This window comes from Chiroxiphia lanceolata, chromosome 13 (assembly GCF_009829145.1).
Source record: "Chiroxiphia lanceolata isolate bChiLan1 chromosome 13, bChiLan1.pri, whole genome shotgun sequence".
NCBI lineage: Eukaryota > Metazoa > Chordata > Aves > Passeriformes > Pipridae > Chiroxiphia > Chiroxiphia lanceolata.
Genome location: NC_045649.1, coordinates 5,032,616 through 5,049,096, shown reverse-complemented (window position 1 = coordinate 5,049,096; position 16,481 = coordinate 5,032,616). Strand labels below are relative to the sequence as shown.

Sequence of the window (16,481 nt, the reverse complement as noted above, 5' to 3'; positions counted from 1 at the left end):
CGAGAGCCCCCATTTCAAAGTGCCTCAGGCTGAGAGCCCCGCTGTGACTGAGCGTCCCTGGGCAGGAGAAGGGGACAAGCGGCGCCCTCCTGGCACACGAACTGACACAGTGCTGCAAACCAAGGCCGGCAGGGCCCGCCCGCTCCGCCGCCATCTCGCGGCCCGGCCCCCGCCCCGCCCGCTACATTTCCCGGGATCCCAGAGCCCGGCACCGCTCCGCAGGCACGGGAAGGACGGGACCGGCACCGCAGGTACGGGCTGGGACCCCCGCGGGACCCCCGCGCTGCCCGGGGAGGGGAGTTGGAGACCGAACGAGCTCGTCACGAGCGGCTCCAGACTCGCCTTGTTCCCTGCAGCCCTCTGTCCTCCGCGTAAAACCTCTGCTCTGAGGAATCCCGGGGCTGAGCGTCCTCCCTCGCCTCGATGGGGAGATGAAAGGCTGCAATTAAAGCGTGCAATAGATTGGTGAATAACCGAATGTGCGGTGGTATTAAAACTGAGATTGGTTTTAATGTATTTGCAATGTGATTTGCAGGTCCATCTCACCATATAGTGCCAAAGGAAAGAGGATGGAAGCAGGAAACACTGCCAAGGAAAGAGTCCTCATTACTGGCGGAGGGGGTTATTTTGGCTTCCGGTTAGTGCATTAAATGGTTATTACATACAGGAATAAATGTAAGAGGTTGCTGCTGGGGAGGCAACAAATTCCATCTGTAAAACGAAAAACTATATCCCTGAGATGCCTGATCCAGTTCAGTCCATCTTCTGGTTCATCTGGGCTCTCAGTTTTAAAGAAGCATGTTAGTCTGTCTCCAGATGTTGTAAGTAACTCTGTTATCCTGTTTCCAAATGTCAGGCACCAGCTGCCTCGCCAACATTTACCTGTCTGATCACCTCTGTAATGGGGGTCAGATCACCACCTTTCAGCCTGCTCCAAGGGACAAGCCTCCACTTGTACACACATCTTTCTTTTGACCTGCAAATAGTTACACACTGCTTAGCTCTACAGATTAACTACTCCAGCTGCTCTCTCAAGAATATATTTATTTTCATGGGCAGTAATGTTTTAGGATTAGAGTTGTTAATAAGGTACATATTTCAGTGAAGTCCATTTACTGTAGCTGGCTCTGCAGGCCTTGTAACGAAAAAATCCTGTTTTGAGCCCTAGATTATCTTGAGTACCTGCACAGTTAGAACTGCTTACAGAGGGGAGAGAGACCACAGTCAGGACCAAAAAGTAAATGCCAAGTGGGAGGAGGGAAAAAAAAAATCTCAGAAGAACCCTGTCCAACTTCTGCTTGGCTTTTTCTTCCACTGTTTCCCCCTTAAAGCACTATAGACATACAGCAGTTGTAGGAAAGGGGGGGAAGAAACACCATTTATACTTTGTGTCAATACCTGTGTTTATACCTGCAACTTGGAGTAAAATATGGCATGTGGCAAGGTATTCATTCCAGCTGAGAAGCATCTCACTCCTCCACATATTTCAAACAACGGTGAAGACCAACCTGTTGTTCTGCTAGAGTTGGGATGGCACAAAAGCAGTAAGATAAAACCAATAAACTTTTTTTTTTAGTAGTTGGCTAGAGGTTTCCATCTGAAAGGTTTGCTGTTGCTGATATAAAGGGGATAAAAACAGGGTTCTTCCAAAGCTGTGTTCTTCCAGAAGGCCACTGAAAGCACTTCAGTTGTTTCTGTTCAGAATCTTTTACAGCAATTCTGCCTCTTTTTTTCTCCAAAGTACTGCTAGAGTGTGAGAAATTAGTTCAGTACCTCAAGTATCACAGCTGAATCTGCCCCACAGTAGATGGCTGAATATTTAAAAGGCTCCATCAGAAAAATAATCAGCACTAAAATAGTTAATAGTCCTCTCTTCTTCCAGGTGAAATGTTTCATGCACCGTTGTGCTACGAATCCTAACATATGGTTTCTCTCATGTTTCAGTTTAGGTTGTGCCATATATCAAAAGGGAGTTGATGTGATTCTCTTTGATGTCGTGAAACCACTTCAAGCCGTGCCAGAGGGAATAAAGTTCATGCAGGGGGATATCTGTTGCCTCTCTGAAGTGGAAGATGCTCTCAGAGATGTAATCTGCGTATTCCATATCGCTTCCTATGGAATGTCTGGCAGGGAGCAGCTGAACCGAAAACTTATAGAAGATGTTAATGTGAAAGGAACAGAAAATGTCATCCAAGCCTGCAAGAGCACAGGAGTGTCGAGTCTGGTTTATACAAGCACATACAACGTGATATTTGGAGGGCAGATTATAGAAAATGGGGACGAATCTCTGCCTTACCTACCTCTTCACCTCCATCCCGATCACTACTCCCGAACCAAATCTCTAGCTGAAATGAAGGTGCTGGAGGCAAATGGGGCTGAGCTTGGAAATGGGAAAGGTGTATTAAGGACTTGTGCTCTGCGACCAGCAGGCATCTACGGGCCTGGAGAACAGAGACACCTTCCAAGAATAGTCAGTTATATTGAAAGGGGACTGTTTAAATTTGTCTATGGAGATCCTCTTAGTTTGGTAGAATTTGTACATGTAGACAACCTGGTTCAGGCTCATATCCTTGCCTTTGAGGCCCTCAAAGCCAAAAAGCAGCACGTTGCTGCAGGCCAAGCTTATTTTATTTCAGATGGCAGGCCTGTAAATAACTTTGAATTTTTCCGACCCTTAGTGGAAGGTTTGGGTTACAAGTTCCCAACCTGTCGCCTCCCTCTCTCCCTTGTCTATTTTTTTGCATTCCTTACTGAAGTAGTTCATTTTCTTGTAGGGCACATTTATAATTTTCAGCCCCTCCTGACTCGCACAGAGGTTTACAAAACTGGTGTCACTCATTATTTTAGTATGGAGAAGGCCAGGAAGGAGCTGGGGTATGAGCCTCAGCAGTACAGTCTGAACGAAGTGGTGGAATGGTTTAGATCCCAGGGATGTGGACGAAAGCCAAGAAATTATACCATTATGCAGCTTGTTAGGGATGGAGGACTGCTTTTCCTGCTGATTGCTGTGATGGTCTCGTGGTTTCCATCTGCAGTTACAGTTTCACTCTAAAAGATGAAATGCTGAGGACAGAATTTAGTTACGTTCTCTGTGTACTCTTGATTTTGACAGACAGGTAATAAAGATTTTTTTTTAAAATAGATATTTGTGTGATTCGGGTAAATATCTTTAAACAGTTCTATCCCCAAGGAATGGAACTGTTGAGTAAAGAGGTGTCATTTTTATATATAGTTTCTCTTCAAAGTAAAACTGATCAGATCACTAACAAGATGAAGCTCAGTATTACTGCAAACAGCATTTTATTCTCAGGTACAACAGCACACTACAGTGAATGGAACAAATGTCCTTAGGCTGGCTCTTCTTCCTCCCTGATGGGATTATACTCTTGATTCCTGCCCTTTATTCCTAAAGAGTTTGTGCTACATGATCCAGAGGAGAATAAACTTATTCTTTGATCACATTCCAAAACCCAGTTCTGCTTTCCAGCTTGGCTGTATATATGCCTAACCAAGATTAACTGATAAACTGCTAGACAATAAACAAATGTGGTTTCTTTACATTCTGGTATGCTTTTCTGAGTTAACTCTCTGATATCTAATGACATTCCTGGAAAATGCACCATGGTTAATCTAAATTACAGCAAAGTGCTTGAAGCACCACAGATTTCTAGATTTTTCTAACAGTAAAATATGTCTGTTTAAAATGAATGAGTTACCTAAAGTACATTCATAAATAAAACCTATGATTTTCCCCAGCATTATTGAGTAGTTAAACAAAGAATCCATCAAAGACATTTGGTAAGTGATTACACTCACGTTCCACTATTTATAAAACATTTTTAGCTTTAATAATATTTCTTTAACACCTGACACAATTTGAATAGAACTTTACCTTTGCAGTAGGAAGATAAACACTTGCTGCAAGGAAACCCATAATTTTATGGAGTTTTAAGAACAGAAGATAAGACCTTGTTAAGTACAAGTCACTGCTGTCTCAAGCAACTCCCTCTGTCAGTTTAATATAGGAAGAGAAACAGAAACCACCTCAAATATTAAAATACAGTTGTTTTCACTTAACCCATCAACATCACAGTTTCTGTACCCCCTGATAAAAGGGGAGTCCTTCAAGAATTTCACACTCCTCCTCCAACTTTAGTCTTTCCATTTTAATAGCTGAAACTACACTGCTCTTAATTGTATCTTCCAGTTACTTCAGTTGTTACACTCTGCTGCAATTGAAATGGGGAAGTGAAGAGGCAGACAGTAGTTCTGCTGCACTGTTAAAGGATTCTCAGAAAACAAGGGTGCCTAAATAGAGGAACCAAACTAAAAAGTCCACTGCCACCCCTGCTTAGAAGATGGAGGGTTTTGTAGTTAATAATGACTGGAGACAGCATTATTTTTTGACTTCTGAGTTCCCTTCCAGAGAAGTTTACCTTAAAGAGAAAATAAACTCATGGTATTGGTAACTTTTTTTTATTGTCTTGCTTGAAATCTAACTTTTCTCCTTCATTCCCCTTCCAGTAAGTACACCATAAAAGAAGCTAAATTTAATACTTAGCTTGAGGGACAGTTCAAGAGAGAACTCACTTTTTTTTTTTTCTCTAATAGCAAACAAACTGTTTGTGTAGCAGGAGTGTTGCACTCTGTTATAAAGAGCTTATGTGCCTCCAGCTGAGCACTGATGGCAGAAGGGCCACGCTCCAGAAGTCATTAATATACACCATCATCTGCAGAAAGAAGAAACCTTCTTTTTAATAAAACAGAAAGAAGACAGCCGTGACCTCATGAAAGCACTGGGCTGCTGTTCTCTTTCCAACAGCCTTTTTTTTTCTTCCAAGTGGAAACCACTTTGTTTTCCCCTTTAAGTTCTCTGGGTTTGACACAATGTTATCAGAAATAGATTAAGAAATTTTGATGCCAGCAGAAGACAAAACCAAAATGTAGAAGAAATTGCACAAGAAACAGTATTTATTTCATGCTACATCTTGTAAAAAAAAAAAAAAATCTTTTTAAGATACGGAACCTAATCCTTGTGCCCCTGGGGAATTTCCTCTGCTGTTTGCAATCTTTTAGCAAAACTCAGCTACTGCTATTTATAATTATCTCAAGAGTGGGGTTGAAAAAAAAAAATCTATGAAAGGTTCCTTAGGCCATGAATCCTAAATCCACGCTGTCAATACCAGCTGAGGCTCAAGCCCTGGGCAGCTTTTGAGGTACAACAGCAGCGGAAGCTCCTGAGCAGCCAAAAAAAAGCCCAACAAAACCACAAATAGCAGAAGTCCTGCAGCAGCTGAGCTCAATCCATGAACCTTTTCGTCCGTCTGGAGTCAAGGACAGAAGTCCTCACCACTAACAGAGCAGGAGACACTTTTTTGTCCTAATGGCCCATGACTGTGCTGGAGACCACGGGAGTAAATCAGGTACTTGTGGGGAGACACAGGCAGTGCTTGGCAGGGGTGAGCAGAGCCATCAACAGTGCACTGGGAGATTGATTAATTCCCTGTCAGTCACCTTTATCTAGTAAAAAAAAGCACCATCCTGACTACAGAGGAAGTGAAGGACACTTCTCCTCTTTCCAAAAGGAAAACAGGCAATCTGCAGCTTAAGGAGAGACTCTAAAATTGCTTGGAAATTACATCTGTGTAAAGCCAGTCACAGCTGCTCCATTATAAGTATTTTACAATGAGAATTCTCTCTCCTTCTTCCCGTTTTTTTTTGTTGTTATTACTCCTCTTGCATGAACAGCAGAGTAAATCAAGGTAATTAATTCAAATGTTGTGTCTATTTTCAAATTTTAATTTTTCGCCTGTTTTCCTGAAACTGAATTACCAGAAACACATCTGAAAACTGAAAAAGCAGAATGAAATTATAGCACAGATTCATTTTTTCCTAGTCCTCAAAATTACTGAACAATTGAGAGGTGCCTCACTATAAAGAATGATGCTGCTGTTTAAAGTGAATAGAATCCTCAGTCAGCTGCTTAATGTCACAGACACAGCACATCAAGGTACAAATTTGCCATATACACATGAACAACTTATACTTCTAATGTGTATTTAAATATATTTATTTTGGATTTTTAATCAACTTTAAAGTAGGCCAGATTTTATAGTGCCTTCTCCTAAGAGACCTAATGTTCCTTCATTTCTATTTATTACTTATTCCCATATACTTTCCAAAATATAGTGGCATATTTAATAATTCATGATGTGATCTTCAGAGAAAAGTGTCCTGAACACTGATAATTTATACATATTGTAAAAGATCTGGAGATAAACTGCAATTCAGGAGTATATAAGTGTTAAGGAAACTACTTCTGCTTTATTTTAGTCAAGCTCATGGTTCCCAGTTTTACTGGAGTAAAGCTAAAAATGTAGACTAGCAATTAATTAAACTTCTTTTATTTTAATTTAAATTCTTTTAAAACTAATAGCTGTGCATGCTTACCAATACTGTTATGGGTCAGAGGATAAATTTGTCTCTGAATTGATTCTGAAGGTTAATTTTCATTATCTGTAACTTCTATTTCTAATGATATAAAGGGAATTTCAGTCTGGAACCAAGCCAACTAGTTGGACTGCACTTGGAAACGCTGACACACGACTATAGCAGAATTCAAACACTGCACTTCAGCTTTCATTCCACATTCAGATTTTTACAATGGGTTTGAAGAATTCAAAGATAACGCCTGGTACACGGCTCACACCATCTCACCAGCGAGAGAACTGCAGAACTAACAAAGTGCTTTCAACAGAGAAACATAAAGATGCATTGGGGTGGGAAAAACCTGAATACAGGCAACAAAACACCTAAATAAAGCAATATTTTGGACTGCAGAGCTCATGCATACCAACAGTCCCAAATTCAAAGGTGATAAAGACCCTTTAGCTTATCTAATGACCTAGATAGGCTGCAGACATCTCATATTGATTCAGGTTCAATTAGCATATAATTTTTATCAAAAGTTTGAGAAAATTTTGTTCCCAAGACTCCCAACAATTATAAAAAATCACAACATAAGGAGAGTGTGCATTGCCCCAGAAGCACCTCTGCCCATGCAAACTAATGGGCAGAAAGCATAAACATCAAGATTTGGTAAACATCAAGATTACTGTTCTGCCAAATTACCACCAACTTAATCTCTGCCTCTTTCAGAGTTTTTTGTTCAAGTTCATACAAATCTGATTCTCACTGGGGCTGAAGTTTATATCTACCTCTCACTGAAAAAGGTCGGGTAGGAGTCACAAGTTAAGCATGATCCTTGACCTTTTCCTTCTGCCCTGTGTGTTTGCAGGCAGATGGAAGTGCAACAATAACCATGTCTACAGAAACAATCATTAAGTCAGTTCATCTTAAAAACACAGAACTGCCCTTCTTCCAACCTCCAGCAGAACATACCATAACACACCAGCAGACCACGTTTCAGTTAGAACTCACTCATCACTGCCTCAAATGATGGCAAAATTCATAAAATTCAATGAGCAATACTTAAACAAAGGAGCATCTGGCATCATTCACATCACAGCTGAGATATCAAAAATTATTTATTTTAATAAGTTATTTCAGTGATTTAAAACAGTTCTGATAAGAATACAACAATTTACCAATTGTTAACTTCAAAAATTTATAAATGTTTTTCCTCCTGGATTAAAAAATTAGCACACACATTCAGACTTACTTTGGTATTCAAACAGTTGCAACTGTGAAAAAGTTGCTACAGAGTCTGCCCTGACAAAGAACTGAGAGGTGAGATCTTGGATTAAAACAGAATGCAAGAAACCAAGGAAGGGTTAGAATACAGCCTTGCCCATCATTAGCAAGTCAACAAAACAGTCAAAACAGTATTTTCATTCTGCATACAGTGTAACATCATACTCTGGGGAAAAGTCTTACTGTAAAACAAAATGCATTTTCATAAATACTGAAGGAGTGCCTCATAACTTCTGACATCACATATGCATGGAGAATATGCACAGGGCTTTTCAAAGGAGTACAAAATGTGCTAATTCTTAAATATCTGTACAACAACAGCACAATGAACTCCTGTGTCCATCACACAATGGTTGTCCTGTGTCAGGAATACCAACGGAGGAAGCCAGGACGAAGGGACAGTTTGCTTGTGTCTGCTCTAGAACTGAGCTTTAAAAAAAGTGCCCACAAACAGAACAAAAACCTCACCACAGCAACAGCCTCGATCTCTAGGTCTGAGTTTCCTAACCTCTGGCATCCTGTAGTCTAGTTTTTGTGATCAGTCCAAACCTTGCTGGTAGTCAGCTGCCCATGAATCTCATCCTACAGCAGCAACAACCTTGCCTTCCAGACAAGGCTTTGGGCCACCTTGTCTGATCAACACTGACAACACAGAGTTCTCACAACATTACATGGCAATCACAGAGGCTGTTGACTGAAATATATAGCACAGGAATGGATCATATGACAAACTAAGCACATCCTGCAACATGCAGCAGAATACATGCACACCAAAGGTGACCCCCCAGCTCGAGGGAGAGCAGCTGGATCACCTCCCTAGACCTGGATACTGCAGATAAGACCAGCTTCATACAGCAGCCTAGGTTACAGCTCCACCTCCCAAATCCACTGTTGATGTGATTTTTTGCTTTGTTTGAGGGAGGTTTGCACCCATCTATCCTTGAACAGGTCAATCACAAGTGGGTACTGAAGAGATTTCAGGCAGGAGGATGAAAAGCAGAGAATTGCCTTTAACTTCGCTCTGTTTTTCAGCTGAGTGATTAGTAATTAATTTCTTTATAATAAAAAATTTACACCAGCCACCCCATTGTGGGATACACTATTATAATACTTTCAACTTTGAGACAAGGCTGTCTTTACAGAACAGCTAAAACCTCAAGGGGGTTCCTCAAACCATCATCTGTGAATGCACAATGGCATCAATTAAGAGCCTCTTGAAACAACAGAAGTCATAGCATGGGGAGCAAGAGAAACTGAAAATTGCTGAGGCAGCTGCACCAGGCCATGAATCCCAAATCCAAGCAAGTCTTCTGTGATCAGAAATACAGCACTATGTACGCAGCATTTGATGCCTCAGGCAGCCATTCAGGCAGAAAACTAAACTCCTCTGCACACATTTGAAAGCTGAAGTCGGGAACATAGACAGCAAAACTCCACCTATGCAGAGATAAGGCAACTAGAAATTTGATAGCAGTAAAACAGTGCTAGCACAAAGGACCAACACATACACAAATTATGACAACTGCTGTTAAATATTCCATCGAAGGACTTTAGTTCTGCTCTGGCAGGAAAACACACTTGCTAATCTAACAGGTTTTCTCATCTGTAGCTCCATGCACTTGATTTGATTAAAGGCACAAGAATGATGTACCTCTATATTTGTGCACACTATCATTCTTGGATTAGTTACATTTTGGGAAAATGGTCTGCATTTACAGAACACTATCATTTGACTATCGTCTAAGTAGAATTGCAAGATTAAAAATTGACAGTTCATTTAAAAATTCATTTCTAAGCACATTAGCAGCTGAAAGGATTTCCAAAAATGATACTATACAAAGCAAATGCTACTCAGAATTTCAAATACCTTCCCTTGCTGCAAACAAACAAATATCTCCTACTGCATATCTTAAAACTTTTCCTTCCAGTGCCTTGAGGCTGTGACATAAGTTCATAGGGGCTGTGAACAGGGGTTCACACATTGCTCCTTTCTTAAACCTTTACAGAGAGTTCAACAGGAAGAACACAACTACAGTGGCAAAAGGGTATTTGCTTTCAACAAAATTAACATATTATCTTGTTCTCAAAAACGTAACAGAAAACTTTTAATAACAGACAACAAGGTACAAGCTATCAGCTGCCCAAAATATTTAATACAGTATCAGAAGCACAATCCCCAGGGACTGTAACATACATGAGGTGACAATGCTGGTGTAGAAGTGCTTTTACAGCATTTAATAAATTAAAAACTCACTACTAGTTAATCTTGAGGAGCCAGGTTGTTAAAGTGGTGTGATTCCATGCATGAAAATGGTTGTGAATGTCTTATCTACAGCCTGCATACACAAATATAGGAGATGAGTTGTACTTCAGGTATTGATAATAAGAAGTGAGGTCTATCCAACTACATGTCCTCAAGTTTTAAAAATCTTGAATACACAGAAGCTCTGGCTTGCACAGAGGATATGCTTTGTACAGAATATAAATTATTAGGAATTAATACAGTTTTTCTTATAATAAGAAATTCTCAAGGAAACCCATCGTTTCTCTTCCTCCTCTTCTTCCAGTCATTCCATCTGATGAGACCATCATTGAGTAGGATGACCAGGATAAATTAATCTCTTCCTGAATCGCACCATAAAGCAGCCTCAAAGAATGATGGGCTTTAAGAGTAGAATTTGCTGTTACTGACTTTCTTCTCTTTTAATCTTAAGGGAAAAGAAAAGGAAAATGTTCAGTCTACTAGGAATTTCTCAGAGGAAAACAGTCTACCAAATTCAATCTAGATACCAAAATGAGTGATGTATCAGCAAGAAGCATTGCAATTTTTTTCCTCAATAAATGGGAGTAAACCAGTGATTCACGCAGCTGTTCAGCACACATAAAAAAGGGCAAGAATACTTCAAGTCATGAGATCTACTCAAGACTTTCTCCTGGTACATGAAGCCTCTCTCTGTCTCCTTCACACTCATCCCAAAGGTGGCAGCAAAGGAGAAAGAACCCTCCCCTAAGCTCTGGATAATGTACTGAACTGACAATGCAATGCTATTACAACTCAATACTGGTTTTATCTTTTGTGTATCTTGAAGCATCCTCTGTTCCTACATATCTAATATGCTCAGGACATTTCCAGGGACATAAGTTTGACAGTGTAGAAAGAGTAAAGGGGTAGGTTTATTTGTCTGTACATACTTCCAGACTTTCCTCCTGGAAAGCAAAAGAGAGGAATACAAAAGCTCACAGGATTACACGTCTTGCTGTGATCGCTGAAACAGAGATGCCACTGAGCAGACATTGCACAGCTTCTGCTGGCCTCTAGTGGCTCCCAGCCCAGCCTGGCTTCTCTGCAGCCCTTCCTCGCTTCAGATGAGCTCATTCTGCCCTCACCACTCTTTAGATGCTCGTTTTGATACATCTGAGGTTTCCTTACCATAGCTCATGTGTAGATAGAGCTGCCTTGGAAAGGAGAACGATTATCAACCCACCTGCGGTTACACGTCTCTTGATATATCTGTAGTTTGTGCTCATTCACACTGAATTCCTTCAATATTGCATCTCTGTTAGGATTCCTTAAATTCATGTGGGTGTCATAAAGGAACAGCTGGTTGTTAAGCTCCTCCTGGCGCTTCCGAAGCTGCCGACAGGAGGAATAAAGCTCTTCTTCACTCTCCTTCAAAAGAATATTGGAAATCAAGGTCACTTGTAAGACACACACCCAAAATGGCACCAAATATTTATAGTTTGGGGGATTATTTTGTTTCTTAAACACAATTTAATAACTGTGTACAATGTTTTATAAAATTGGTTTGATGTGTTTATGAATGTTTATGGAAATAAACTAACTTAGAAAGCACTGAAAAAAGCCAGCAGCCCCTCCAACAGGGGTGTCAGGGACATTCTAGCACAGGTCATGACTCAGGTGCATCTAAACACTTCTGCTGGAATGTTTTTCCCTAATAAAGTATGTCAGTCTCTTGAGGAAAGAACAGAAAACAGTGTATCATGGTGAGCTATCAGATTATAACAGCATTAACTATACTTTTTTTAAAGTTTATTTTTTGGCTCTTACATCGTATTTGTGTATTATGCAACAAACTGTCAATCCTTGGGAATGTCTACTGAAATCTAGACTAAAGGTCAAAATACTGACTAGTAAATAGGACCCCTAATAGCAGCAAGTACCCAGATGGTCAAGAGAGAAGGACAGCTCCTGTATTTCTCTGTAGCTATGGCAATTCAGTACTTGCAGAACAACTGACTATGTCTGAGTTTCTCTTGTTGCATGTGGCCCACAGCAGAAGGTCTTAATATATTCCACAAGCATAAAACAATCATAATTATTCCCTTTAGGACTTCAAATTATTTTAATACTTCAAAACTTTGGATGCAAAAGCTGTCTTTTTATAGAGTTACTAGTGGAGAATAGAACTGGCAGGACTGAAGGCTTAATCTTCACATCAGCAGCAAAACAAGATACTCATTCTACAAGAAATGACATGCAATCAATAAATGTAATAAATCCAAACATTTTCAAAGGCTGCATACTAATAAGACTGACTCTTTCTGCATTCAGTCCAGATCTAGGAAAACTGATAGGTTACCAACACACTCAGGGAGTTTCACTTACAGGAAGGAACAAGATCCTTTCCTAAACCCTCTTTTTCTTCCTGAAACACCTTCCTACACAGGCATGGGTTGAAGCAACTGAAACAGCCTCAGTACTATGCTACTGATTAAGATTTAAAAAGTAATTTATTTAATTTTTGTTTGTAAAGCAGTAGGAAACTCTGTATTCCCAAATCACAAAGGAAATGCAGATTGCTAATTCCCAATTTGCAGGTGTAATCATCAAGATGCATATGTACTACTATTAGTTCTTGTAAATACATGTATCCACAAAGGTAGACCTTAAAACTGCATTTAAGGATGTCCACTTCAATCTTTATGTCAAAAACATATGCACCACTGAGGTAGATTGTAATCAGAAAATACTGAAGAGATACACACACTTTCTGATGGAAGTAAATCAATTTTCAAGCAAATAAGACATGCTTCTAAATGCAACAACCACCTCAGTATTTCTACAATATCAAGAAAACTGTTTAACTTCTACAGGAACTGCATAAGGCCCCTCATAATAGCTCTCAAATGTGCATGCTTACGTCTACAGTATTTTTGCTTCTCTGTTCCTGAGAAATTCCACAGCCATCTGTAATTCCACTTTATAATTTTGTATTTCATCTCCAAGTGTATGCAGATGGGCTCTGTATATAAACAGGCCTGTTATTAAATGGTATCATTTTATGGACGGTCATCATTTTTTTAAAAAGAGGCAGAAGAACAGAGACAGCCTTGATCTTTTCTGGTGCTTCCTGCATGATCCTGCAGAAGTTCTAGAGCTTATAACTACGGCAAGTCTGGGTTTGTTGCAGACTGCCAAACAAAAGGGAAAATTTCTGAAAGTTCTCCTTCCACTGCAATACCACCCAGAGACATCAGACATTGTAAAATACAAAGCTGAGCTGCATCTTCATTTGGCTTAACAAGCACAAGGGGCTTCTAGAGTGTGAAACGTGCTACGGTCAAAGGGCTCACTCTGACAGACTGGGAGACACACTGCTGCTCTGAACATCACTGTTAGAGCTGCTCCTGCCCCAGGCAAATAGTGATCTGAATTCCTGAGGAGAAACCATGGCAGGAGGGATTCCCAGTGTATCCACAAGTGATGTCCATGCTCAGCATTAAGCAATGGTGAGAGTTGCTGTCAGTTTTCTCAAAGGCAGCAAGCCAAAAACCAGCAATTTACCAGGCCTCCTCTATCAGATTCGTGTCCATGAAATATGAACAATTTAAATATTATCTTTAAAGGACACAGCTCTCTTGTTTACACACACACAGCCCTCTTGTCTCAGCTTCCAGCTCTCTCCTGCCCTCAGGACCCACAGAAAGAACCTACCATGGCTGTCAAACACTCATTGCACAGTCACTTTACATCATGTGTTACAAGGTGGCTTTGTAAAAACCTCCACAAAGGATGTTTGAAAAAGGCTGCCACTCCTTTGGGAAGAACAATGTGACTGAACTCAGCCATTTCCAGTTCAGCGTTTGCAACTGCAGGTACAAATCCCTTCAGAGACATTATGACTTACAGTTCCCAGAATCTGGTGTTTTAGTCAGAAAAACAATGTACACTGGTGTGAAGTGCAGTGTAGGCCTGGATGGTTGCAAAAGGTTACAAATAAGAAGTTGAATTTTTTTTTTCTCTGAATCTGAAGGGTGCTGGAAAGCACCCTGAAATAGCCACTTCCCAGAAGAATCTTTAAACTTTCATCACATGGCCTCTATGCAAGTGTATTTAAATTACATAAAATATTATTGAGAAAGAGTCTGAGAATAATCCTGCTTCACATCAAGCTATACAACAGAATACCAACAAACACCATTCACAGATCAGCCACTTTAATGCCTGGCTTCATGAGCAAGGATGAATCATTATTCTTCCCCTATATGTTTTAAAATACAAGTACATCAAGTAAGTGTTTTAGAGAGTCTTAAAAGAAGATGATTAGCACTTCTGTAGGGACCAGATATGTCTTCCACTTGATGGGTTGTTTATTTTCATGAAATACTGGAAGAAATTACTATCTTCTCTTGCTAAAGTGATTTCTTTTTATGTAGGACCTTTAAAAAAAAGGTTATTCTACGAAGTCAAAGCTGATTTTAGCTAGCTTTGCATGGCATCACTCAGTTAACAGGGAATGACAACGACCATGCTGTTACAGCAAAAACTAGTGGAGGTAATGATGCTTTGTTTATGCATTATTTCTTTTAACAACCATGTAATCTGTCCACCCAGAGGGAGAGTAACTCAATTTGTGCTATTTGTCTTCCCCAGAACCTGCAGAAGAAATGCCTGACAATAACACATCAGACACAGAACAGAAAACTAAATCCTCAGTTCCTGGTTTCCACAAAGTACTGATAACATACATGCTAAGTGCACAAAAAAAAAAAAAACCAAACAGTGGTTCTCACCAGAACTTGCTGCATTTCACAGTGAACCAGAAGCGAGGCCAGCTCGATATCTTCACTGTAGCCATTCTTGAGAGGGACTGCCCTGAAACCTGGGGTGGGGGGAACATACACAAAGGACAATTAGAGCCAAGGCAAAGGGTCATGTGCAGCCACAAAAAAGGTGCACACAGTCCTGAGGGGATTCTTCCAGTGCTCAAATGCTCCACTGCTGAGAGCAGGCTTTGCTATGGCAGTTAGAGAGGAGCAAAAGGCAAGAATGGCAAAGTTGAGAAACTCATGACTTCACATGCTCTTGAAAACTAAAGCAAGTCGGGTTCATAGAGGAAGGAGAGAGTCCAGCATCACAGAGGAAGTCACAGTACAGCAATGCTGAACAGCATCTTTCTGACACAGCCCCTCATTGTAACCACTGATCCTACCTGATTTGATTCCTTTGATGGGAAAAGTGGCGTGTGCTAAGAAATTGGGATCACTGAACATGTCCTCCTCGTAAACGACAAAGCGCAGAAACGCCAGGTTTGGATCATAAATCTCAAATTTCACTTGCTCTGCACAGGGTGCCCAAACTGGATTCAGACCATTGTCATCTGTAGGGAAAGGGAAACATTTGCAGTATAGAGCAGTAAATTCACCTCGTTCACATATGGGTATGTATCCCAGGACATTTCCTAAGATATAAAGGCCCAAAAATCCTATTTACCATCTGTTTCATGTTGTAACCTTGCTTCAGAAGGTTTGCATTTGTTTACTTGGTGGGGGACATAGGAGGAAACTAGGAAGGGATGAAAATCCATTAAGGAAAGCTATTATTTGTATTTAACCATATAAAACCCCCTTGGACATGTATTTGTTGAAAAAAAAAAGCTAATTAATAGCTCATATTCATAAGCCTCACATTCCATATGTGAGCAAAAAAAAAAGGCAGGAAAAGCACTACCTGTACCCTGGCCCAGGGTACATGTAGCCATGTACAGAATGCCAACATTTGTATGTGACACAACCAGGAAGTTTGCTCTCTAAAGTCTTGGTCACTTCCCACAAAAAGTTTAAATCATAATCCTCTTCTCTGAAGTACCAAAGAGCCACAATGCACATTCTTGCTCCTGTTTTTGTGTTTGTTTTCCACTGGTATCACTGGTTTGGATACACAGAACCGAAGTCTGTTATTTACCAGAGGAAAACTGCTGCATCCAGAAATATTAAATGGTAAAATATGAAGTGGCTGAGATATTGCCCCATGGCACTTAAATGAAGCTCATTTACAAACACACATCCCTTATCCAGAACTCCCCAGGAGTAAGCTTTGATCAAACTTCTCTTGCATTGCAAGTTATACTATTTTACAGCCCTATACACCCAAGCTGTCTCCCAGGGGGTGCCAGTCTTAGAAGCTGAGTTTAAATAAACATAGTCTGGATCTCACAGTAGTAACTCTCTATTTGGGCCAGACTTTTGGGAACTGACTGGCACTGTTGGAGGCACTTTCAAGACAGCAATTTTTTAAAATATGCAAATACACAAACTTATGCACAGGCAAAAACACAACAGAATGGGACTTCTTTTTTTTCCAAACTGCAACAGTACTATTTTTTCAAAACTTGATATACATTGAAGTTTCTCAAATTAACTGGCCCTGAGGCAAGCAAGAGAATAAGACTGTATGACTTATCAGTGCAGAGCAACAGTTAACCTACTCCTCCCTATAATTTAAGTTGCTGGCCAATTACAGACAA

The 16,481-nt window shown here is 40.3% G+C and overlaps 2 protein-coding genes across 8 annotated transcripts in view; one reads left to right on the top strand and one right to left on the bottom strand.

The window, feature by feature from the left end:
* Positions 1-137: 137 nt before the first annotated feature.
* SDR42E1 (short chain dehydrogenase/reductase family 42E, member 1) lies at positions 138-3,558 on the top strand. 3 transcript variants are annotated; one of them, XM_032701067.1, is made up of 3 exons: positions 138-251; positions 536-637; positions 1,945-3,558. In XM_032701067.1, exons 2-3 carry the CDS (start codon positions 570-572, stop codon positions 3,050-3,052), a joined length of 1,176 nt encoding a protein of 391 aa, XP_032556958.1. In that variant the 5' UTR covers positions 138-251; positions 536-569; the 3' UTR covers positions 3,053-3,558. The 3 variants fall into 3 exon arrangements, with proteins under 3 accessions (XP_032556958.1, XP_032556959.1, XP_032556960.1); XM_032701068.1 differs by having other exon boundaries at positions 153-251; positions 524-637; XM_032701069.1 differs by lacking the exons at positions 138-251; positions 536-637 and adding an exon at positions 661-821.
* Positions 3,559-7,533: 3,975 nt separating this feature from the next.
* The window catches only part of PLCG2 (phospholipase C gamma 2), a 61,071-nt gene continuing 52,123 nt past the window's right edge, over positions 7,534-16,481 (bottom strand). For all 5 annotated transcript variants that reach the window (XM_032701063.1, XM_032701064.1, XM_032701065.1 and 2 more), the window contains 4 exons: positions 15,168-15,335; positions 14,749-14,837; positions 11,199-11,383; positions 7,534-10,421 (listed from right to left, as the gene is read on the bottom strand). In XM_032701063.1, the coding sequence (XP_032556954.1) occupies positions 10,379-10,421; positions 11,199-11,383; positions 14,749-14,837; positions 15,168-15,335 (485 nt within the window). In that variant the 3' untranslated portion in view covers positions 7,534-10,378. The remainder of the gene's footprint in view (positions 10,422-11,198; positions 11,384-14,748; positions 14,838-15,167; positions 15,336-16,481) is intronic.